This window comes from Phalaenopsis equestris, unplaced genomic scaffold (assembly GCF_001263595.1).
Source record: "Phalaenopsis equestris unplaced genomic scaffold, ASM126359v1 Scaffold000761, whole genome shotgun sequence".
NCBI lineage: Eukaryota > Viridiplantae > Streptophyta > Magnoliopsida > Asparagales > Orchidaceae > Phalaenopsis > Phalaenopsis equestris.
In genome coordinates this window covers 5,067,844-5,093,772 of record NW_018165201.1, presented here as the reverse complement: position 1 = coordinate 5,093,772, position 25,929 = coordinate 5,067,844, and the positions used below count along the sequence as shown (strand labels likewise).

General features: G+C 36.6%; 1 protein-coding gene across 1 annotated transcript in view; it reads left to right on the top strand.

The window, feature by feature from the left end:
* The window catches only part of LOC110030910 (peptide-N(4)-(N-acetyl-beta-glucosaminyl)asparagine amidase), a 64,756-nt gene that overhangs the window by 26,104 nt on the left and 12,723 nt on the right, over window positions 1–25,929 (top strand). The window contains exons 7-14 of the mRNA XM_020733891.1: window positions 6,093–6,206; window positions 8,377–8,431; window positions 8,533–8,619; window positions 23,895–23,950; window positions 24,038–24,097; window positions 24,250–24,337; window positions 24,429–25,163; window positions 25,283–25,343. Of these exons, the coding sequence (XP_020589550.1) occupies window positions 6,093–6,206; window positions 8,377–8,431; window positions 8,533–8,619; window positions 23,895–23,950; window positions 24,038–24,097; window positions 24,250–24,337; window positions 24,429–25,163; window positions 25,283–25,343 (1,256 nt within the window). The remainder of the gene's footprint in view (window positions 1–6,092; window positions 6,207–8,376; window positions 8,432–8,532; window positions 8,620–23,894; window positions 23,951–24,037; window positions 24,098–24,249; window positions 24,338–24,428; window positions 25,164–25,282; window positions 25,344–25,929) is intronic.

Genomic DNA, 25,929 nt, shown 5'->3' with positions numbered 1-25,929 from the left:
CAGATAAAAGATATATACTCACACATATATATATATATATATATATATATATATATATATATATATATATATATATATATATATTAATTAAAACACATTTTACCCGCGCACGACGATGCGACAAAATAGGTGTCCTCCCTAGGCAAAATTGACGTTCCGGACGCGTTGGCGCAGTCCGTTTCGTCATCCGGGGTCGCTCGGACGACGTCGTCGACAGTCGGGTCAAAAACGCGTCGAAATTCAAATTTCACAAAAATATTGACCCGCGATCGATTGTCTCAAAAATTTCATTCGGGTCTTCGACGGGTAACAGTGCAAGCGATGTGAATTATGGCGATCGGACGTGTCGACTCTCCGAATTGCGAAGTTTGTGCGCGCGGGAGTGCGAATTGTGCAGAAGGCCACCCTAAGGCTCAAAAAGGTCCTATAGGGGTCCCTTTTGGGTTTCCTCATGTTGGTTTCACCCTTCTAAATGCTAGAAGTCGATACCACACACTTGGAACCACAAAAGAGGACGGAAATAGGTCGAACTAAAACGAGGCGGGCACCACTTCAAAGGTTCTAAGATAATCGCAGGAAGACCCCTAAGGCTAGATCCTAACTCCTACGAGAAAAACTAGACCTCACGAAAATTGAGGTCAACATGTTCAAGAACCCTTCACGAATAAACCTTCAATCAATAAATGTACTGCTCTAGAACTCATATTTCATTAATGTAAGTATTCATTTCAGCCAACCAATGCTGTCAAAGCTTTCAGCATTTGCCAAAACTGTCAACCTCACCACTGGTTAAATGAACAAATGCATATTGTGACAAATAATTAAACCTGACAAATAATCCAATGCATTTTGCCAAAACTGTCAGTCACTCAGCCTCAACAATAAATGACGTGATCAATGCCTAACAAAAGAAAAAGATGCTTATCATCAAAGAGTTGAACCAAAAACTGTCTCAAACATGGCAAAATCTTCCAGAAATATGACAAAAAGCTGTTTTAAACAACAATTAATTGAATCCATCTACAAATTATTCCACAAACATGACAAAAAGAACACCAATGAGCTGTGCATAAAAAAGTCCAACAAATTCCTCTAGCCTCCCAAACAATCAATACCTTCTTAATGTGCTGAATCTTTTGAAATTTTTGATAAATTTATAATCGATAATAAAGAAATAGGGTTAGTATTAATTTCCAAATATAAAATGATAAGAGAATAACCTAAATAAACATGTTAGTATGCTACCTTTGTCAAATTTATGCACATCACGAATATTCTCTTCAACATTGATTAGCTCACTGGTCCATTTTGCTCTTAGCCAATCTTGAGTGCAAACAAGAGCTTGCACAACTTGGATATAATAAACTCCTAAAAGCATCAAGAACACGACCACTTGTGCTAAATGTAGATTCATATCTACTATAGATATTGGAACTGCTAGGACATTTCTATCCATTTAAGAGAGGATTGGAAATCACGGTGCATTAGACTTTAACCATGCAAAAATATCAAATCCCTCTTGCATAGTTTCTGAATCTTCAACTAAATATTTTTCTAAATCTGTTTTGCTATCAAGGTCTTCTTTCCCATAATTATGTCGTCTAAACTTTTCGATTATCATATATTTTCTCCATCTGTTAAATCAATAGGTTTAACTGCTAGACTTTGTTTTATCTCACTGTTGTTCTCATCTCTATTTTAACATCTGCCTTCATTTTATAGTCATAAAACATATCATAACAAGATGGCCTTATTGATCGTGCTAATGCAATTCCCTCAAGGCCTTCATACATTTCCATGATTACAAACTCAATGTATCTTAACCTAAACCGAGGATCAAGAATAAATGCAATATATATAATTAAATTCATCTTGTCAATAGTCCCCCCAATAGTTATTAATTTTTTCTTTCATTTTCTTAGCCATGTTTCGAATTTCAAGGTCTCTATCAATTTTAAATTTCTAAAGCATGCATAAAACTTCAGCAATTTCATGAAAAAATGTTTTGATGTGGCATACAATGAGCCTGATCTATGTAAAATAAGCTCATAAAACTTCTCTAAGAAACATACTAGTCTTCTTGTGTTCTCCCAATCAATATCACGTGGAATCTCATTTAGTCCATGACTCATTTCCTGATCCCTTTCAAGTTCTGTTTTAATTGAGAGTCAATCACCTCATAGCACTAGACGGCTCTCTCAAATTTAAGTGTTGAATTCAACATCAAATATGTTGAATTCCATCTTGTAGGAACATCTAAGCATAATAAACTCTTTCAAGCTTTTCTACTTCACTGCACTCTTTAAACTTTTGAATACGAGCATGAGATTGTCTTATAAACCTAACAACAACTCTTATATGAAGTACAAGATAACCAACCTCTTTGATCCCATCCTGAACAATTAAATTTATGATATGAGCAACGCATCTCATGTGTAAGAACTTACAATCAATGATACACCCACCTCTTTTACCCTTTTTTTTGGCAAATGAGTGATAATGACATTGTTGGAGCTTGCGTTATCAACTGTAACTGTAAGAAGTGCATCAATCCCTCAATCAACTAAGCATTTTTCAACTTCTTGTCCAAGTTCTCCTCTAAATTGGGCAAAAGTTCATTAATCTTTTGCTCAATTTCCGATCTTCGTCATTGTAATGCACAGTAAGACACATATAGTTGGTTCTTTGAATGGAAGCCTAGATGTCAGTTTTTAAACAAAGTCTTTTACACGATTTCTTAAAAACTTGTTATAAAGTTCCCTCTCATTAAGTAGAATTGAAAACAGTCATGAGTAAGTGTCCATCGAGAAGGACTATGAAATATCAGACAACATTTTGACATTAAGTTTTTGAACCCATATTCTTCAACATTTTTCAAGTGTAATTCATCAATTACCATAACTGCTAGAACTTTTCTAATATTATCTTGATCAAATCTCCATGCCTTAAGACCTTCACTGGTCTCATCTTGTTTAACATTTGATTGTAATACTAATTGAGCCTGAGTTGATTGAAGATTATGTAGATTTCTTTGATAAATAGAAAGATGAGTTCATAAATTTGTTGTAACATTAATTTTTGGATCACTATGATATGTTTTTCCACAATAATTACACTTGTTCATCTACCCTCTTTTCTTAGCTATGAACTTAGTGAAATAATCCCAAACATCGGATCTTGGCCTTATCGACTTTCTTTTCTTCCTCTCATCAATTAATTTGTTATTAGATGTATTCACATCTCCAACATAATTAACTTGTTGGGTAGAGTCAATAGCCACTGGTTGTTGAGAAGAATCTAAATCATTTGAACTCTCTCCATAATGTTAAATCTAACTGAATTATAATGAAGAGAGTAATTAACATAAGAACCGTTCTATTATGCCCATTACATAGAAAAAGAAAAGAGAAATCCATGTCAAAGAAAAAGAAACTATAAATTGCTAGAGAAACTTCTCACATTTTCCACACAAATTCACATGAAATTCATGCATATTAATTATTTCCCATCCAACTATCTCTTAAAAATCACATGAAATTCATTAGAAAGAACGATTACGTATATAAATCGAAATTTTATGCTTCATGGTCTAATACCTTTTATATAAATCCAAACTTTATGCCTCATTAGAAAGAATGACCAAAATAAACCGCTCAAAATAGATACACATCTCAACACTTTGCTTGAAAAAAGGGGCACATAATGATTGCTTAATTTAATGATTACATAATTCAATCATTCATCATAAAAAAATTATACAGTCCACTAATGGATTAACGACCTGTAAATTGCTTAATTCTTTCCTTCTCTCCACCGTAGGAGGGAATGAATCAGCAAAACAAGTCAACAATAAAAATTAGAGTCCATAAAGTATCAATAATCTACCACTTCAAAATTTCGGATCTACCTTTACGTAATTATGTCAAAAAGATTAAATTTGGTTGCACACAACCTTAACTTCTATGTAAACAATTACTTGGTCTTTAAGTAAATTTCGTTGCACACAACCTTAACTTCTAAACGCTCTAGACTATTAAGATTCTCCAAAGTTTTCCATCTTATAGAAATCCATGAATAGAACAATAGCTACACAGAATATACTTTGTCCATACATAAAAATAAGATTCTTAGCAACAAAAAATCATGGTTGAACTATCATAGATAAATCGCAATTTGACTGTCCCCATGCTATTCTACTTCCCAATTCCTCTTAGAAATCCTCCATTTAAATTTTAAAATTTATAAGAAACTAAATCAAATTAATGAGAATATTCATGAGAAACCAAAACAAAGTATACAAATGCAAATTTTAAAATTTAAGAGAATATTCATGGGAAATCAAAATTTGCAATAACTACATACCAAAGAAAAGAAAGATGAGAAACCAAATCAAAGTATATACCAAATCAAAATTTGCTTTCCACCATATAAAAACAGGATAGATCCGTTATCAAAATGCTTTGATGTGCTTTCCTTATACCTATTTTTATCTTCAATTATATCGTTCAATTTGATCCCTTAAAATGAAACAATAAAACTAAATAGTGTATGTAAATCCACCATCTAACCTTTGAGCATATCAAAATGAATTCGCAAATTTATCCAACAGTTCACTATAGTGACCCTACTGCTCAGTTAGGATCAAGAAGTGCATACCTTCGTTGTAGAAGATGGAGTTGTAGAAGAAGATAGAGTAAAGGAAATTAGGGCAACAACTAGAACGGGAAACACATGTTTGAAAACACTAGGGTGTGCATTCGTGGGAACCGAGATATCCAAGACCAAGTGGACCAAGGCTCTTCAGGCCTCCCCCACTTTTCCATTTCCACCATTAAGTTATGACACCTCTGCACGGTCCTTACGACCCTTATCTTCACCCTTACACCAAAGAGGAAACGAACCTCTTAATCGAGGCGAGCCAGGCAGCCAGCGGCAAATGTCACACAACATGAACCAATCAGTGTTAGAGGTGAGGTGAGCAGCGCAGGCTGCTCGACAGCTTGAAAGAATATAAATGGAGAGCGAACCCTAACTCTTCCTAAGTAAAAGATACATTTCGGTCTTCCGCTAAAGTACCCAACCCCAACAATAAGATTTCGGTTTTTTGCTAACTTCGCGGCTTCGCCCTTAATACTCAATTTTCGATTAAATCGGTTTTTTTTAATTTTAACCGAACAATAACCGATAAACCAAAGCATGTAGATATTAATTCCAAATATCAAACCGTCATTTAAAAAACCGAACCAAATAAATAAATAGGTTCAGTTCAGATCAATTTTTTGGATTTATCCAAACAATGCACATCCCTATCTACAACCAATTCTCGAAAATAGTCTTTTATGACTTGAAAAAAATTTGTGCCAAATCAAATTGATTGATTGATTCAAAATTATTTAGACATAAGTTTAAAGCGATAGATTTGATTTGAGTTGGAAATCGCAAATTTTGATTCTTGTTGATTGAAACTTCTCAACTTGGGAAAATGATCTCTAAGATTGATATAGGTGTTCTTCTGTAGAAAATTTCCTAGTTAGGAGAACGTAATGCATGGCAGACATACAACAATAGCGGTCAATCTTCTAAGAACTACAGGCCACCTTCACTGATGTAGTGCATAACTCTGTTTTCTGCTACTAATGCGAATCAATTTTGTGTTCACTTTTAAGGCATCCAAAATATGGTAAGTTAATTTCGGATGAAATGAATTGGGGACTTTGTTTGAAATATCATGAAAGCAGATTGAAGAATCTATTAGATGCGGCATGTGCTGCATGGCGAGATTTGAATCCGTCATTCGATTGAATACTGTGTGATTTTAGTGGAGTTGGAATTGATTTCAATTTTTTTAACAAAAATTCCTTCAAGTGTAATTGTTTTTCAGTAAAGAAAGATAATTTAATGATACAAATATTGAACTTGTTTGAGGCTTATTATTATTTTTTTCCTCATTTCACATTCTAGTAGATTCTTTATTTTTTCAAATATTCAAATTCTTAAATTTTACATTTTAATTCTAAGAGGAAGTTGTTAGTCTAGATCATTATTTTCTCGGTCATTTGATCTAACTTTTGTTTTGTGGTTTACTTCTGCAGTTGGGTTAATTCCCCCTCTTGTGATAATTGTGGTCGTGCAACAAGCAATATTGGTATGGGTGCTCCACTTCCCTTTGAAACTAAATTTGAGGCTTCTCGTGTTGAACTTTACAGGTAGGCTTAAGCAGGGATGATATTTTATGTTTTTGTTCCTTTGATATTGAATATTCATTTAGCTGTACTTATATGAAGTGATATCGATTAAAGCAACATAAATTTTTGACAATCAAATTTGATTCATGGTTCAGAATGCATAATGAAGCTTAGGTTCCATTCAATCTTGTTGAATAAAACATTAGGTGCCAAGTCTTTTTCATGTTGGTCTTTTTGCACCGATTCTAAATTTTTTTTCCTAATTTTTTCATTCCCAGTCCTTCCACATAACTCTCTTTACTTGTCTTGTATGGTGCATCTCTTACTCTTTTTTGTTATATATCAAACCACTTAAGTGTGTTTCATCTCGTATCTTAAGTAGTGCTGCTCAACCAACCCCATAAACTCTCGTGCTCTCTTTCTTCCTAATATTGTACACCATCTCTATACTCTCATTCTGCTGCACTAGAGAGTTGTTATTAGCATCTCCTTTTGTAACCGAGAACTTAAGAAGTTATGGCCCAAAGATAGGGAAATAATATAAACTAATAAGATTATAAGTTAGATGCAAGCTTGTATGCTTGAACTGACGCACTCAAGTCATATATACTTTTTTTTTGAAAGCCCAAAAAGGCTAATATATTAAATAGAAAGAAATATATAAATACAATGTGTGGGAGGGCCCAAGCATGACACCCTGCCTACACAAAAACCACAAATAGTTTCGAAACTAGAAAAAAAAACAGAAAAATGCATTAGAAAAAAACAGAAAAATGCATTAGAAACAGAAAAATGCATTAGATACTTAAATAAAAAGTCTAACAGTGCGTAAATACATAGTATCAGGTGGCTAGAGAGCGACCCAATTTGGTAGTTCTAGGGCCTCTAGTTCTAGGGTAGGAGCAAACTAATAAGCTGGTAAGATGATTGCCATTGTCAGTAGTAACCAATGTATCATCCAATATGTTCCCTACCTGGACTCGGCCTCCATTCTTTTTTTTCCTCTTGGAATAGACCTGTCATCTTGGAATAGACCAGACCTGTCATTTCTCTTCCGAAGAATCAGTCTGATGGGGTGGTAGAGCTGAAGCAGAAGGATTATCAACCGTAGTACCCACAATAGGTTCTTATATATGTGAAATATGAGTTGCCTCTACACCAGAGACTTCCTGAAGAAGTGAAGCTACGAGGCTCTCCTGATTATCAGTTTGAACACTAGCATTTGTAGGTAATAGTCCATCAGTATTGTTTTCTATGGGGTTTGAAGGTGTCGACATCACATCACTCGCAGTAACAGTAACAACAGTGTCATGGGGCGGTTCCTCAACGGCATCAGACACCTTCTATTTGGTAGTATCCTCCCCAAGTGAAACAAGAATGTCCAGAGCAGTGGGGTTAGACCCATTCTTATTCACTTGAACCTTAGATTTCAAATTTGGATGAAATTTGTGGCATTTATCAAGGACATAACCAAACATCTTACAGTGGGTACAATATGAGGGTCTGTGCTTCATGACGATTTGTTGTCAATAACCATTATGGGTTGTGCCCAACCAGACTTCAGTAACATCAGGTAAAATAATATTCCTTTCCACAAGTATTCTGGCCACCGAGGGTCTGGTTAGGTTAAAAGTAAGCAAATCTAGCTTCAAAAGATCCCCAAGGATGACTCCAATAGAGTATAGAATTTGATGGTGAAAAAAATGCAGCTTGAGACCAGGTAAACTAAACCATACCGGTACAGTAGGAGTTTCATTATTTGGGTCGAAATCTTGAGACCACTTGAGTAGCTTCATAGGTTTACCAGCAATGTTAAGATATTTTTTGGAGAAAATCCGAGTGCAGTCTTCAGACACAGTTAACTGAATCAAAACACGTCTTCCATCCACGAGCCCGACTCAAGTCATACATACATACATACATACATACATACATACATACATACATACATACATATATATATATATATATATATTATAATATATAAACTTAAAAAATGATTGCTTTTATATGCTAGGGATTTTTTCCTTAATCTATCATTGCTTCATTGGATTTTCTTAATTCTAGGGATAGAGTCTTAAAGAAACAAGTAGTAATAAAGTAATTTAAAAACGCATTGCCAGTGCTATGAGGATGCAATACTTACTGATCAATGATGTTTCTCAGCATTTCAACTAATAATTTATTTCAGGTGCAACTACTGTTCATGTATTACTCGTTTTCCACGATACAATGATCCACTAAAGGTGCAAACACATTTATTATATTTAGACTTTTAAGTCTTTGTTTTCTATGACTATCTTATCTTGTCCTTGATTCTTTTTGATCCAATATGTTGTTGAGCTAGCTTCTGGAAACAAGAAGGGGTCGCTGTGGAGAGTGGGCTAATTGCTTCACACTTTATTGTCGTGCTTTTGGGTATGAAGCTCGCCTGGTTAGTGAGTTAAAGTTGTTTAATGCTCTTTTAGTTACCCGCTAGTTTTGAGAAGCACCATGCAAATTTTTTGTGCTTACCAAAGTTTGAATGAAATTGGCTTCTTAAAAAGAATGATAATGCTAACATAGTCTGAATGAATTTAATGGACTGCACGCATCTTCTGAACATTAGAGGTTTTCAAAGCAATAAAATGACATTGCGCAATTTAATGGTTTTGTGTTTGCATTGATTCACAAATGTAGAAATATTTCTCGGATTCAAGATGTATGAATCTATATTTCCTTATCATTAAGTTTGCTGTCTTGTGGACTAGCGGGAATTAGTGGTTGACTATTTGAGGCATTGGTCCAACACATTGTGGGGTGTAGATGTTAGTGAGTTTTATGCTACAGCATATCTTAAGGCGCACAATATATTAGATTTTCTTGAATTTTTAATTTCATTACATTCACAGAGTTAAAAGTTTGTGGTATTGCGGGGGCTCATGTTCAACCGTTTGACTAGGTGTAGATGTTCATGAGTTATGCACTAAACTTGATCCTTATATTCCGAGGTGCACAACATATGAGAATGCTTGTATTTATGATATCTTTTGTGCCGTATAAAAGAGCACTGTTATTTGACAAGATTTGTATTTTGGACAGAGACTCCAAAGTTGACGGCTCATCTAGTCACTTGGGATGTTCTCGTAGTTCTTTTTCCCAAGATATGGACAAGAAAGATTAAAATGTTTTCTCTTTTCTTTGTTGGAAGATTCACTTTACTACTTTACACGTGGGGTTTTGTTCGCTCATCTCCTTGCGTTTCTTCCAAGAAGCAAGTACAAATGAGATCTTAAGGCTCATTTGATTGCTTTGTAATTTATAAGCAAACCTTAAAAAACATCATTTTACTTATTTTGTAGGTGCATGAGAGAGATTTTGAAGTTGTTTGTATTTTTTTGAAACTGTGAAAATTTTTCTTTGGATGGGGCAAAACCTCCTCCAACTCATCTTGTTGAATCCTCCTAGTTGTTCACTAGCACCTTCTGGGCACGCCTTTTCTAGTTCCTCCAATTTGGATAACTAATTTATAGCTATGCGCTTTGATTCGATGGCTTGTCATGAAATGACACTATTAAAGTATGGTTGCGATTATAGTTTGCAAAATTCTCAATTGCTGAAATCTTCTTAGCAGTAAACTATTGAGTGCACTTGTTAGGGAAGTAAGCCCTCTACTAGTTAAGGTTAATTTAAAATTGTTCCTTTTAAGAATGTATCTAATAAAATATAAATAGATTTTTTTCTTATGAGAAAAATAGATCGTAGAGAATGTAAAGATTTTTAGGTCATTCAAAGTGAAAATTTAAGTACTCGACATCAATTATTAGTTCTGTGAAAATTTAAGTACTCGTTAAGTACTCGACATCAATTATTAGTTCTGGATTTTAAGATGAAAAATTTTAAGATAAATAATACAGATAAACATAGTCATAGAATTAGATTGGAGCACCTAAAATAAACAAATAAAATTATTTTTATGACTAAACTTCAAAATTTTAAGATTTGGGATATTCAAGAATAAGCGAATTCTATGTGGGATAAAATATCAAGGATTATTAAATAAGTGAAAAAGATGTACTTCGAGAATAAAAAAGAAAAATTTTTTATAAATAGAAATAGTTGGCGGTGGAATAATAATTTGCAAGAAAAGATAAAATATAAGAAGTTGTGTTATAAAAATTGATTTAAATGTAAAAAGTTTAGAGAACTAGAAAAAAAATATATGGTCGCCTGTAGGGAGTCTCAGAAAACAATTTTTGACATTAAAAATTCTGCTTTTAGTGATCTTTATAACAGATTAAACACTAAAAAAAGGTAAAAAATATATATGTATAAACTAGCCAAATAAAGAGAAATAGAAGTAAAGTTAGGGGTTGCACCCCCTATCACCATCCTTAGAACGACTTCTCTTCGAGCTCGCACCCCCACTGCACTTCTTGGAGTGAGGGGCTGATTGTCGGCCACTTTCTCCCATAGCTTCTCTCTCAAAAACTACTCCAGTGAGAGAAAGGAAAATGGATGAAATGAGAGCTTCCCCTAAAGCTTTTGGGTTCCTTGAACTGGTTTTATTTTTCTTTATTAAAACTAAAATGTATACACAAATATGAGTGTACGAAAGTTTTTGCTAAATTCATTAAATCTATCTCGTCTACCGAAGTGGCTGAATTGAGCCCATCTATCGAAGTGACTGAATTGAGCCCACCTGCCGAAATGGCTGAATCGAGCTCATCTATTAAAGTGGCTGAATTGAGCCCACCTGTTGATCCAATCGTTCTCATCCTCCTCGAAAGGATAGCCTTGCCCACCCATGCAAGCGCAACTATCAGAATAAATCATCATGACTATAAAGAAGCTATCATGACTAACAAAAATGTTCAATTCCTTATTAAAGATACCACCGACATTTAGAACTTGTTCCTTTCACCTATGCATCAGAGATGACCAACATACCCGACATTAGCCGATAGTACATGTCATCCACATCAAGTCTTCCATCAAGACAATGGAGAAAGACGATGTATAGTACATGATGTACTACTTCAATTATTATATTGATTTTTTCCCTAGTGTATGAATGTGGAGCGAAAAAAAGAGTTAGAGATCTTCCCTTTCCCTTTTTCTCTATCGATGCTTCTATCGATGCTCTCTCTCTCTCTCTCTGGAGATCGCTTTCCATCTTCATTTCCCTCTTATCTTTCCTTAAAATCTTGTAAGCTAGGGAACCTCTTAAGAGTTGTCTCCATCCGACTTACCGAAAATCAGAATTCAATGCATTTCTTAAGGGCCCTTGAAAGACTTATCCATCTCTCTATCACTCTCTCTACAATACAAGGTCTTTTACCTGGTTATATGTACTCATAAGTGATACGATACCCTACGCTCAAAAGGATTCAACACAAAAGTTACAAAAAGTATACATGTATGCACCTATCATGTACAAAAAATGTGACATATCATCTATGAATATAGAAGAAAGAACACTTTGATCATCTAAATGCGATAAAACAAACGAGCTTTAAAGAGCTAGTTGGGCAAAAGCATGTGCCACCATGTTACATTCACGTGGTACGTGAAAAGGAGTACTTTCTTGAACTTAAAAAGGAAAGCTAGATCCGGTGCTTCTTTTGGTTGTATTTGCCAAACTTTTTTCCTCATCATAGCTCACAAAAAGTTAATAATGTTGGCGTTTTCCCCTTCAATCATAGTACCTTTGCTTTCATACTTCCATGATTCACAAATGCTTAGGAGGGAGTAGATAGCTTTGAGTTCCACTTGGACGCTATTCCAATGTTCGAAGTATCTCTCTGTGCAAACAAGCCCATTCCCAAGCTCATCAAGGACGATGGCGCTGGTGTCGGTAATGCCTGTTTCTGGAAGGGCCCCATCATTGGGGGGGGGAGGGACAAACTTGGTGGGTTGGCTAGCATCCCATTGCACCTATAATTGGTAGAATTGTGTATTTGTGAGTGCCTCAAGTGTGGTCGCATCAATGATAGCAGGCGTTTAATGAGTTCAGTTGTGAAGTTTAACATTATGAACTCTCCAATAGTGGTGTACAACATAGAAAAATCCACTGAGTATATGCTATGTTGCTTTTATGGATGGTACTAAGTATCCCGACAGCCTCCTTAAAGTTGTTGAAGTTACCCCAACTCTTCAAAGTAACTTCAACCCTGAGCAGACAGTTGGTATAATGTGGTTTCAGTCTTCAACTCCAAGGTAGCCCCAAGGGCAATCAGTGGATTTGGTAAGCCCCCTTTGAGCGATCCAACATCAGATGTGGATAGCATCGTGGACCATTGTCCACCAAAAGAACCTTTTATGCTGGTGGAGATGTAATTTTTTGAGTCAATCTTGATTGTTTGGGGGAGACACAAAGGTGGCTTAATAGGTGAGTGCAGTGATGGTCCTTCAAGTATGGCTACATTTGGGTTCGAGGCAATCCACGTCGTGTTCCTGGTGGATTCTGACTTGCAAAATTCTTTTCTCCATTTCAATCCCAAAAATCAGGTGGATGTCCTGGAGATTCCAGCAACCGTCTCTGATAAGGTTTGAGATCCGCAGCTCCTCAATTTTATTGTTGATCGGGCAAGGCCACTTAGAAATCGGACAGTCGTCTATCCGGGCGTGCTCAAGAGCATTAATGCTGTCTCCATTAGAAACCTTCCACATAGTGATAACAGGTAAGTACTTCCCAACATCATAGATAAATCTAGTGGTTGTAGTGCGTTTGTGCTCTTGCTTCCATAAATCCAATCTATATCGTGTAGCCAAACATTTGTGAAGCAAAGAGTTTTCATCCTGCAGGAATTTCCAGGCTATCCTTGCCCTTATTGGGCCTTTCCATTTTTTAGAAGTGTGAAAGCCTAAGCAACCAAGTTGAGAAGGTTGGCAAATTGTATCCCAGACAACATAGTGAAGGACAGGTTGATTCATGTTCTTTCTCCATAAAAGTTGTTTACATTTTTTCTCCAATTCATTCAGAATGCTAGCTGGTACTTCAGTGTGAGTAAGAAGATACACGAGCTTGGCAAGAAGAGAAGCATTTATTAAAGTGGCACGTGCTGCAAGTGATAAGAGTCTCGTCCTCCAAGCATTGAGTCTCGCCATTGGTTTAAGGATGATTGATGAGAAGCCAGCCTTGTTAAGTTTCTCAAAGCAAGCTTAGTTCCAAGATATTTCAGCTTTGTAACCTTATTGAACTGCGGAAATTTTGCTATTCTTCTTTTCTTCCAACCAAGAATGGCATTGCTAAAAAGCACAGTGGATTGGATATATTGATTTGCTGGCCCGTCCAACTACAATAATCCCGTAAAATATTCATAATTTGTTTAGCAACTGACATAGAAGCTTATGAAAAAAGAATAATATCAGCTGCGTGCAAAAGGTGAGAATTAGGAGATGATCCATTGGCAATACTGATGTTGATGTGTCTGGTCCGTTGCCATGTACAACAGTTCAGAACAAAGAATGAAGAGGATTGAAGAGAGCGGGCACCCTTGTCGGAAACCAGAGAGTTTCCCATTGATGAAGAAGTAAATTTGTGGTGCTCGACACAACAAAGAACCCATTTAACGAAGTTACGGGAACAACCCCAAGATTCGAGCACTGTCTGGAGGGTTGTCCAACTCATTTCGTCATAGGCTTGTTCCATTTGAACTTTGATTGTCATAAGCCTAGTTTTTCGCCGTCGAGTTGTTGAGCTTATTAATCATCTCTCGAGCATGGAAGCAGTTGTTCGAGATAGATCTATGAGGGACGAAATCACCTTGTTCAGCAGGTATGAGGGAATGTTGAGTTCCTTTAAGGTGGTTCACAAGCACCTTAGCCACTACCTTCTAAATGGGGGTGCAAAGGCATATCAGTCTAATGAGATTAGGAGCATCAGCTTGTTCTTTTTTCAGGATCAGCACCACAAGTGATTCTTTCCAGCTCGCATGCATGCTGCTCGATGTAAAGAACTCGTGAACTGCATTGAGAACATCCTTACTAATGATGAGCCGAAATTGTTTGTAGAAGGATGGAGTGATGCCATCAATCCTAGGGGGCTCTATTTGGTCACATATCTTTAATAGCATACCATATTTCCTCATTCTTAACAACCGCAGAAAGTTGATTGGAGAAGTTGGCTAGCATGTGAGTGTTAAGTTGAAAATCAGGCTAGCCGCTTGGTGAGATGGCCGAGCCTTTCCACTTGTTTTTGAAGAACTCCATGAATGAGTTTGTAATTGCCCTCTGGTCTTCAGTGTACCTGCCATCTGGTAATTTGATATGGTTCACCCAATTGGATTTGTATCTGTATGAAGCCGTGGAATGGAAAAAATGAGTATTAGAATCCTCTTCATTAAGCCAATGAACCTTGGCTCTTTGTTGCTACCAATAAGAGATACAGGCAAGAACATTGTTGAATTCATGAATATAAGATCCTAGAGTGGTTTCCCCCTCTTGTTGAAGCCCCACATTGGATCCTTCAAGCTCCCGCAATTTTAGTAATTTGGTTTCTAAGAAGGCCTAGCGGGACCCCTACTCCTCAAATTTGTTTTTGCTCCAAAAGTGCAAAGCTTTTAAAGTTCTTTTACATTTCTGTTGAGAATCTCGACATGACCTAAAATCCATTTTGCACCACATTTTGTTTACAATATGCCAAGCCGTACGGAAAGAAAGCCACATGTCTTCAAAACATAAAATGTTTAGAGTTAAAACCGAGGCTCAATCATACCCAGGGCAATCAAACAATGATCAGATGCAAACCACATGAGGTGTTCGGTGGTAGGTGTTCAGTGGTAGCCGTCAGAATAAGCTGGAGTGCTACCGTGTTAGCCAATATTCAGTTATGACGAATCCAAATTAGCACCCCCCATGTCTTTGTTATCACTCCATGTATCTCGACCCAATGACCCAAAGCATGCAGTTCATTGTTGGTCAGTGAAACCGAGCAAATTTTGCACGTTTTTGCTGAACATGAATTGTGTGGTGGTTGATGATGCAATTAAAATCTCAACCAATCAATGTGGGTATGCTATTAGAATTACTCAAATCAAGACTGGCCCAAAGCCTAGCTCGAGTGTGGGTATTTTTATTAGCAGAGATTGTGTTGATGCGCCAAAGTTGGTTGTCAGAGAATGTAGCCATGCTAAGAATAAAGTGCCCAATTTTCACTTCCACATTGAACTTCAGCAGATCCTTACGCCAAAGGACGAAATACCTCCAGACTTTTTTGAAGAAGGCTGACGATCAAACTCTTATTTACTTCTAGCAGTTTTATCAACTTCTTTACGGCTCAAAGATTGCACTCTATTTTTAACAAGACCAACAAAGCTTAAATTATGTTCCCCAACGAGATGCCTTAAGTAGCGCGCGGTCTTATTTTTGCGCACCCCACTCCCCCCGGTAATTCCAAAAGAGGATCCTAGTCATTGATCACTTGAAGGGGAGGCGTCCACGTTACCGACATTATTTTTTTGGTTTAGCTTCGTTTTCTGAGGAATGTGCTCAATGGGGCCTATTTGCAGAAGTTCTTTATTAAAGTGAGTCTTAAGTTTTAGAGACTCTATCATTGGCTCTTCCTGGTTTACCATGTATGGCAAAAAATTTGGTGATTCACAAGGGTAAGGAGAAGGGTTGTTGCATAGGAGAATTTAGACTATCATCAGCCCTGCTTCTTTTCCCATTGTGAAAGTTGTCGTTTTCTCTCCTTGGAGTGGACCCTCTTGTTACCTAAAGAAAGCTGCTCATGGTTAAACCGATTATAAATGAGCCGAGCTTGAGCGAGCCCAGACTCGACTCATTAAAAAATACCATTGTTTGTGTTCGAGTTGTTTATATATCGAGCGCAAAAAAATTGTTTGTGTTCGGCTCATTTGCTTAGTGAGGCAAACACAAACTTAAGCGAGCCCTAGTCACAGAGTAATATGATGTTAAGGATAGAGGCGAGATTTAAATCTTTTTCATTTAAATAGAATTTAATATGCTTTTATTTATTTTTTAATTAATAATTTTAATTGATTATAAATCTTTGTAGCGTTGCAGTCAATTAAATTATTTAAAATAATACTCATCAATTATATATAAATATAAATACACACACACACACACACACACACACATATATATATATAGATGAGCCAGTCCTCGGATGAGGAATGACAGATTTACACATCTAGAAAGAAAAAGAAGAATGGAGGCACACTCCAGCTTGAGAACTTAATGGATGCTACTCTAATAACTTCGGATAATGGAACGACACATAGCAATTTGTTAGCTGTCTCTGGTCCTAGAACCAGAGGCAGAGGCAAGACCAAGTTGGTTCGTGCCTAGCAGCTTATTTCCTGCAAGTTTTATTTTTTTATGTTTTATCTTTATTTCATCCTTTTAGGATGCTAGTGTCTGATGTATCGTATGGGTATGACACTTTTTTTGGGTTCTCTCATACAATCTCCATGTAACTTTTCAATTTCAATAAAATTAGCCTTTGGGCTATATATATATAAATGGCGTTGTCTGCTTTGATTTCGCCCTGCTAGGGTTTCGCCATTATAGTGAAATCTGGTATCTCTTCGTTGATTTGCTCTTCATCGTGTTTCCTTCTTTTCGTCGTGCTTCGTCTACAACGTGCGACGTCGGCTTCGCCTTGACTTTTATCGCACGTCGTTCCGCGGTTGTTTCATGGTCGAAGAAGAAGAGTTTTTGCTCCTCTGTTTCGTCTTCTATCATCATCTGCACCTTTATGCTCGCTGCTCGCTGAAGGACGGGCTGTAGGGCCGATCACGCTTCTGCGGCTCCGTCTCCCGCAACTCGTCTTCTGCGGCTTCGACCTAATTGCGACTTTCCTTCTGTAGCTTCGCCCTGATTGCGATTTTCCCATCTTCTGTGACTCGTCCTCTGCGACGTATCTATTTCTATTTCGCCCTGAACCGCGTCTCGTTTCTATTTCGCCCGCTGCTGGACTTGGCAGGGTTATAGTTGATACCCTTCCGATTTTCGCTCTTCCGTCCACTGCAAATTCGTTGTTCTTTCGTCATGCCTCCCTCTCGTGGTGATGACTTCAGACAGATCATATGCTATTGCCCTTGCGATAGTTCACGCCTCAGGTATTTCTAAATCGTGCTCATTCCCTCCTTCGTTTGGGTTGACGGAAAATATCAAGAAACCTGGTAGGAAGAATCGAAAGCCTATTATCTTTTTTACAGAAGCTGAATGTAATCAACTTGCTTCCTGTCGTCTGAATTTAGTCGAGAAACTTCTTTATGGTCATCCCAAAATGAAGTTTATTCGTAAGGAATTTGAGCTTATGCATCTTGTTGGGAGTAAAAAATTGGACTTTTAGATGGAAGGCATATTCTTATTCAACTTAATAATGAAGAGAATTACATATGATTATTTGCTAGAAGAGTAATATTGATTGATAACAGAACAATGAAGATTCTGAAATGGTCGGTAGATTTTGACCCACAGACAGAACCACCAATCATTCTAGTTTGGATTCGCCTCCCTGGCCTGAAATTTTATTATTTTACTCAAAAAGCTTTGTACTTTATTGCCTCAGCTTATGACAAACAACTCAAAACGTACATTTCTACTTTTAATCTTTCCCGTCCTTCTGAAGTCAGAGTACTCATTGAAAGAGCCTTCACTTCCATCGTTTCTGAGGAAATTTGGTTAGACACACAACATGGATATTAATAAAAAGTTGTGATTGAACATTTTCCTTCGTATTGTTTGAACTGTCGCATGTTCGACCACTCCAGTTCTCAATGTCACCATCTACACCTCCACCTCAGATCAAAGAAGCAAAATGTTCTGTCAAAGGTAGCGATTCCCCCTCCTCCTGATATGCTTCAAGTTATCGACATAATTGTTCATCAAAATGATACCCCTGAAGATGTCATTATTTTTACGGGCAATATGTCAACAATTCAGGCTCCACACAATGTTGTAGTTTCCCCATTTTTGAAAGCTCTTTTCGTTGGGGCGAGGGAGACATTTCAGATTTCACCTACCCTAGAACCTTTCACTGATGTTATGGATGACAACATTGCTACTGCTTTTCTACCGCCTCATCAGGTCGAACAAGATGTTAATATTACTCAAGCACGCGGGGTTCATGATGTGCAAAAGTCTATACACCTGTCTGGCCACCTTTAGACCAATCCACTGATCAGATGAGTCAATCATCGGATGAGAAATGACAGATTTACACATCCAGAAGGAAGAAGAAGAATGAAGATCTACTTGAGTTCAGGAATTTGATGGATGATACTTTGGTTACTTCGGGTAATGGTACGCTCACTAATTTGTTAGCCGGCTCCTTTCCGAGAGCTCGAGGCAGAGGTAGGACTAAACTGAGCTGTCCTTAGCTTTTTACGTGCGTTGGTGGCTTTTAGTTTTTTTATCTTATATGTATCTTTTCTTTTTGGGGATTTTGTGTGTTGTATCGTGTGGGTTGAGTGTCTTCTTTTAGGCTCACTCATACAATCTATCTGTATGTTTTCCTCTTTATGTATTCGTCCTTTGATATATATATATATATATAATTTCACGCCAAAATGAGCTGAACATGAACAAATAAATCTTTATTTCATGTTTGGCTAGTTTATATATCGAGCGCTAAAAAAATTGTTTGTGTTTGACTTGTTTGCTTAGCTAATGAATTGAACACAAGCTACTTAATGGGTCGAATATGAGCTGTTTTGACAGGCCTAGATAGACTTGGCCAGGTTCTGCTCCACTTATTCAACCCAAGTTAGTTGGCCAAAGATTCTTCCTTGTTCGTCCTAACCTTGTCACAACACGAGAGGTTGTCACCGATACGGGTTGTTTGGGAATGCAGCCCTAATCGGGCGATAAATTCCATCCACGGCTAAATATGGGTGAGAGACCGATGACGAACATTTACCATGAGGGAAAGATAAAAAAGACTTTGAGAAGAGAGTCAAACATTTCTTGAAATTGTCGAGAAGAAAATATAAGGACTTTGAAAAAAAAGTCAAAGTGTGCTTGAAATTGTCATAAGGGAAGCGGATGGGGGCTGGCGGTGTGCCTTGGCCCGAAGTGGAATGGATGTGGATTTTCTACTGCTCGGCTCGAGGCACAGATCGTTGTAGGCCTCCCTGGCGACAAGATTCTGGGAGATCAGCTCTTGAGGAGACACCTTCAGTGCAGTCGACAAACACAACACATGCCTTTCAAGCGAGTGTCTCAAGGCTCTCGCATGCTCCGCAATGGCTCGTGGGCTCCCCATTCGATCAATCTTGAAACACAGACTTAAGGTGCTTGATATACGTGCAAGCTGACGAGTGTCAAAGCTCGGTGGGCCCAAAGAAGCTGATGCATGGGTCCTCTTTTGTGAATGGTTTTAGTTGGAGCATGTGTTGGGACCTGAAAGATGGTAAACTATGCCTGAGCACGACGAAGCCAGAGGAAACTCTGGCGGAGGTCTGCAGTGATACTGACATGCAAATCATTCGTCTGACTCAATTATAGATGTGAAAGACTAATCAAACCATCCATTAGCTATTTTCATCTGAAGTTTTCCTCATGATAGTTGGAGCCTCAGACAGAGTTCTATCAGGTAAAACCAATGATTAGAGGCATCAAGGCCACAACACCCCTGACCTTTTTTCAAATTTTGAATAGGTAGCATAGCTAAGCTGCTTCAATGTGCCATGCCATGGATTGGAGGGCTCCAAGTGTGTCATTTTATGTAAGCATAACTAGCGAAGCAGGATGAACCGAAAGCTGGGTTACGGTGTCAAATTGTGCAATGCCCAGAATCTAGTAAGGGTGTTGGTTTATTAAGGCAGCAGGACGGTGACCATAAGTCAAAATCTGCTAAGACGTGCATAATAAGGCACCTCCTGAATCAACTACCCCGAAAATGGATGGCACTTAAGCGCGCGGCCCACACCCGACATCAGTGCATTGGCTAGGTTTGAATGAGTAGGAGGGCTTTGTGGCTATCGTAAAGCTCGGGGCACGACCTAATGTGGAGCTACTGTCAATGCAAATTATGGTGTTTGTAGTAAATATTGAAATGAGAGCTTTGAAGGCCAAAGGGGAAAGATTCCATGTGAACGACACTTGCACATATGTTAGTCGATCCTAAGAAATAGGGGAAGCCCGTCAGAGCGCGACTTTGCGCGAGCTTCAAAAGGGAGGGGTTAAAATTCCGAGGCAGGATGTGACGGCTGGCGACAATGTTAGGTAGTTTGGAAACGTTGGCGGGGGGCTTGAGAAGAGTTATCTTTTCTGCTTAATAGCCTACCAGCCTTGAAAATGGCTCACCTGAAGGTAGGGTCCAACGACTGGAAGAGCGCTGCATGTTGAGCAGCGTCCAATGCGCCCCCAACAGCCTTTGAAAATTGGAAGGGTTGAGTGCCATCCATACCTGATCGTACTCATAACAACATCAGGCCATCAAGGTGAACAATAGAGCAATATACACAAGGGAAGTCAGTAAAATTGATCCATAATTTTGGGAATAAGGATTGGATATGAGGGTTGGGCACGAGAGTCACAGTCTTTAGTCCATAGGCTATCAACAGACTGCTTGAGCTGCACTCGCAGAGAGATTGTTTTGCTGCGTGTAGGCTTGGGGACAAATTTTGAAGTTATGTATATGAAGTTATTTCTCTTTTCTCCTCCATTGCATATAATCAATAGTGCCAACATTAATTTGATGCACATTAAGAAAATATATGTTAGAAGTATGCGGAAATTATTAAATATATGCATGATGTAACACTCATTTGTGTTAAAAGTAGTTGTAGTTCTTACAGATAAAACCCAAAGCTTTGAAAAAAACTCCAACTCATTTAAAGTTGATTCAACTTGAAATCAAGTCAAGATGATATTGAGTTGATTTTGTGCTCCATTATAAAGTCAAAATTTATGTGGAGGTGATGTTGAGTTATCTTTAACTGCCTGCATATCGCTTGAATCTACCTAAAATGAGTATTTATACATGTATATAATATAAAATACAAGTATTATATGTATTTGGATGCGATAATTTAATAAAAAAATAATTTTGAATTTAATTAATTTTAATTTTGATTCAACTCGTACTCGAATCATTTTGACTCTAATTTTAAGTCAAGCTACAATAAAAATTTCAAGGTTAGCCAGTCAATTTCACGAACTCAACTTGATATCATCCCAAGTGTAGCCAAGAAATTTAATATTACTATAAAATGACATAAAGGACCATTCTTGAATTCGTTAATTTTTCATATTTATTATGAAAGTATTGTTAAAATATATTCAAACTGAGGTGTCTTGTTATATGAGTTTCATCGATGGTTATTCTATTCATGAACATATCAATTAAAATAAATGGAAAGTGAAAACTCAGAATAATGGAAAATGTCTAGAAGATAAGAGGGATTAGAATGAGGAAAACAAAGTCTCGGTATATGATAGACAATTTTAGATGATGTCATATTAACATTTATTTGTCATATTACTTGAAGATAATTTAATATAATTAATGCAATATGATTTAATATAATATGTCATATCATATGGTTTAAATATTTTAGATTTATTATATTGAAAGTTTAATTTATAAATTAGGATATAATTTCTAGAGTTAAAGTTTGATCGTTAAATGAAAAAAATGCTTTGGAAATATTATTGTGTAATAAATTTTTTATGGAAGTTTACAAGTCAATTTTATTAAATTTCAATTAGACCCATTATTTTTTATGAATCTTAGTATTGGGCTGCCAAAACTGTCATTGATAGCCAATGCATCAAGGTTAGTATTGCAAAAACGTGAATGCAAAGATGAATGCGTGGAAAAATTAGGAATGCTATATTGTGAAATGTTTATATTAGAGATGTGATGAGGGTATCTTTTATTGAAATTAATGACAATAAAATCTAGATATAGATAGTTTGGACTTTGACAAAGAAGAGAAAAGACAGCCAGAGATAACTTAATAAGATAGTTTCTAAGGATTTGTGACGAATATGAATGAGACTACTGTGTAGCGTAAGTTGCTTGAAAAGATTTTCTTTGAATAAGTTAAAAAATCCATATAGCACTCTGCAGGAGCAACTGGAAAATGTGGATTCATAAATCTGACTGCATATATTTGTTATATAATTTCTCTACTAATACTTACGGTTTGTCTCCAATTATATCACATAAAGATATGGCATCTAGTTGAGAATTCAACCCTAATCCAGTCAGAATACGATTACGTAGAAATAATAGAAATAACTGATAGATTTAGATATCTAACATATCTAATGTTAGTGCTGCGGCGCTATATTGGGCGGGCCCTGGAATGGTTAGGGCCATGGCCCTGGATTACATTCCTCTACTCTGCTACTGGTAAATTATTTCTGAAAAGCGAACTTAAAATAAAACATACATGATCTGAACTTGATATTGATCAACTGAAACATGAATTTGTTGGGTATCTTTTATTGAAATTAATGACAATGATATCTAGATATAGAGTGTTTGGACTTTGACAAAGAGAGAAAAGAAAGCCATAGATAACTTAATAAGATAGTTTCTAAGGATTTGTGTCGAATATGAATGAGGCTACACTACTGTGTAGCGTAAGTTGCTTGAAAAGATTTTCTTGGAATAAGTTAAAAAATCCATATAGCACTCTGCTGGAGCAACTGGAAAATGTGGATTCATAAATCTGACTGCATATATTTGTTATATAATTTCTCTACTGATACTTACGGTTTGTCTCCAATTATGTCACATAAAGATATGGCATCTAGTTGAGAATTCAACCCTAATCCAGTCAGAATACGATTACGTAAAAATAATAGAAATAACTGATAGATTTAGATATTTGACATATCTAATGTTAGTGCTGTGGTACTATATTGGGCGGGCCCTGGAATGGTTAGGGCCATGGCCCTGGATTTCATTCCTCTACTCTGCTACTGGTAAATTATTTCTGAAAAGCGAACTTAAAATAAAACATACATGATCTGAACTTGATATTAATCAACTGAACGCTCTTCCAAACCACTGGCACTGGTATCGATTCCAGTCAGCATTGCAACTAGCTATTTTCACATTCTGCAAACGTTTTGCTTCCATGGTTTTAGAAGTATCTCAGTTTGATAAATCTAGTGCACATATCGTTTCAAATCAAATTTTGTATGTTTTCTTGTGCTCAAGCTCATACTTTTGTCCTCAGAATTTGCTTGCCTATTTTATTTATTTATTTATTTTCTGCCAATTTATTTATTTTTTACTTTGAGGTAAATGTGACCCATGACATATGATACATTTGAACCTGAATGTGGGTTAGTTTGTGGACATTTTAGTTTTTCTTCTGCCTTGCATTCATTTAACGTTGGAAGGAGTAAATCTATCTTAACGTTTTTTGCACCTCGTACTCTGCAATAAAAAGTTGGGAAGTTGGGGTATTTCCATATATACTACACAATGCTTACATATTTACATATCTAACACTTAAAACTTTGATATTATTTATATAATACTTTAATGTCATGCTCGCATCAAAACATATGCATAAAAAAGGTTATTTGACTTTATAAAGGTTAATATTAATGATAATTTTGATGCGATCTTAAATATTTTAGTTTTATATAATTAAATATGAAAGTTTTAAGATATATAAATACGTAAGAATTGTATGTTTTGTATGTAAATTCCCCAAAATATTCGCAGCTCGTTCAATTCCTGCTCTAAAGAAAAAAACTAAGTGTTGCATTTATTTTCTCCTTCAGATATTGGATTTCACAGATCATGTTTGGACAGAGTGTTTTTCACAATTGCTAGGAAGGTATTGTATCACTTCTTTATGCCTGCAGTCTTTTTGAGACTTGTGTTTAAAGAGTTTATGTTACTGACTCCTACGAGGCGTGTATAGGTGGATGCACCTTGATCCATGTGAAGGAATATATGATAAGCCATTGTTGTATGAGAAAGGGTATTTATCTAATTCTGTTTCCCGTTCTTCCAAGAAATCGCATCAAACTCGCAGTTATTCTGAGTGTGAATCGTTTATTCAATGTCCAGATTTGTGATTTTATCTAGTTTCATGTTACTGAAACAATGCTATTGGACATTTCTTTTCTGAAGCTGGAATAAAAAATTAAACTATGTAATTGCTATAGCAAAGGATGGAGTACGTGATGTTACAAAGAGATACACACGGAAGTGGACTGAGGTAAACTATCTATCTTTGCGTGTTCTTACCTTTGTTTTTTTTTACTCTGTATTAAGATGTTACTGAAGGATTATAAATTGTTATTTGGCAGGTCCTATCTAGACGTAACATTGCAACTGAAAGCTCTGCCTCTTCTGTTCTTTCTTCTCTAACAAAAGAATTACGTTCTGGATTTTCATCTGAATTACTAGAGGTTAGGGATATGAAGGAATTAGAAGAACTAGAGAGTGGGCTGCATAATATGGTTGATTCTTCACTATACTTACCTGGGAGGCAGAGTGGTGATGTTGAATGGCGAATGGCAAGGCATGAGCTGGGTTCAAATGAACAAAACTCACTGAGCTTTTCTTTATGTCCAGTTCGAAAATGCATAGATACACATGTAACTTCAATCTATAATGCTTTTGCGCTTCTTTTGTCTTTCCAGCATGAAAATGCTATTTCGAAAGATGAAGCAATTGAAGCCTTACAAATGCTTAAAAGTTTATTTTTGGACCTTAGAGCTGCTCCTTTCAAAGAGCGAAAAACATTTTTGAGTTCAACGTTGAGGCTTTCCGAGGAAGTTATGTTTTTCCTTGAAGAATTGTTTACAGCTGTTTCATTAAAAGATCAGATGGGGAGTGACGGAAGGCTATGTGTTGCCTTAGCTAATGATCCGGTTCAAACGTCTTTAGCATTACCGGTTGCATTGGATGTAGTTGATGAAATAATTGAAAATTTTGGCATTGAAGTACATTGTGGGAAAGTTGCAAGTCAATTTCCCCGATTTGATAGAATATCATCTGGTTTTGTTCTGGCAAGCGGCGAAGAACTCCCATTTGGAATCGTATGTGGCCATAATAGAAAGATATACATTTACCATTTTTCTCTGTTGAACATTTTACATTATTCTGCCGAATAACACAATTTACATTATTCTGCCGAATAACACAAAATGGATTTCAGGGCACATCGGCATTTGATGGTTCTCGATTGACTAAATGGGAGGAACCAAATGGAGCCAAAGGTATGTCGGTCAACTTTTTCGATTGATAGATTTTGAAAATATGGTATATGAAAATAATTTTTGAAATTTAATTTAAGTATAAAAGATATATAGTTTGAGTTTTAAAAATAATATGTTTTAATTTTTGAAAAATGAGACCAAATGGATCCCATTAGTCCAATAGTTTGCATAATCGTGTCTGACATCGCAAATATTACACCCTCCCGAAAGATAAGTGTAAACCTCGGCGGTAGACCCAATCCTACAAACTAAGAGATTTGTGACATCCGTTTGGTCTGCGAACCTTTTTTATGTATGACCGACAAGTTCCCCTATTTAATACAAAGATTAAATAGGGTTTATTTTATCTGGGTTTCAAGTTCCCTATAGAGGCAAGCCCCTATAGTTAATTACATCCCAAATGACGGGAGTCACTTAAGAAAACTCTCGATAATGATCATTGGTTCTAGTCTTCAAGAATTCAAGGTTCAGGTTTTCAAGGTAGGACGTAGAAGGGCAAATGGGAGTGGCTCAAACATGAACAGTTATTTCAGGAGTCCAAAGGAAAGAAAAGGTAGGGGATGTCACAGATCCTAAGGAGAACCCT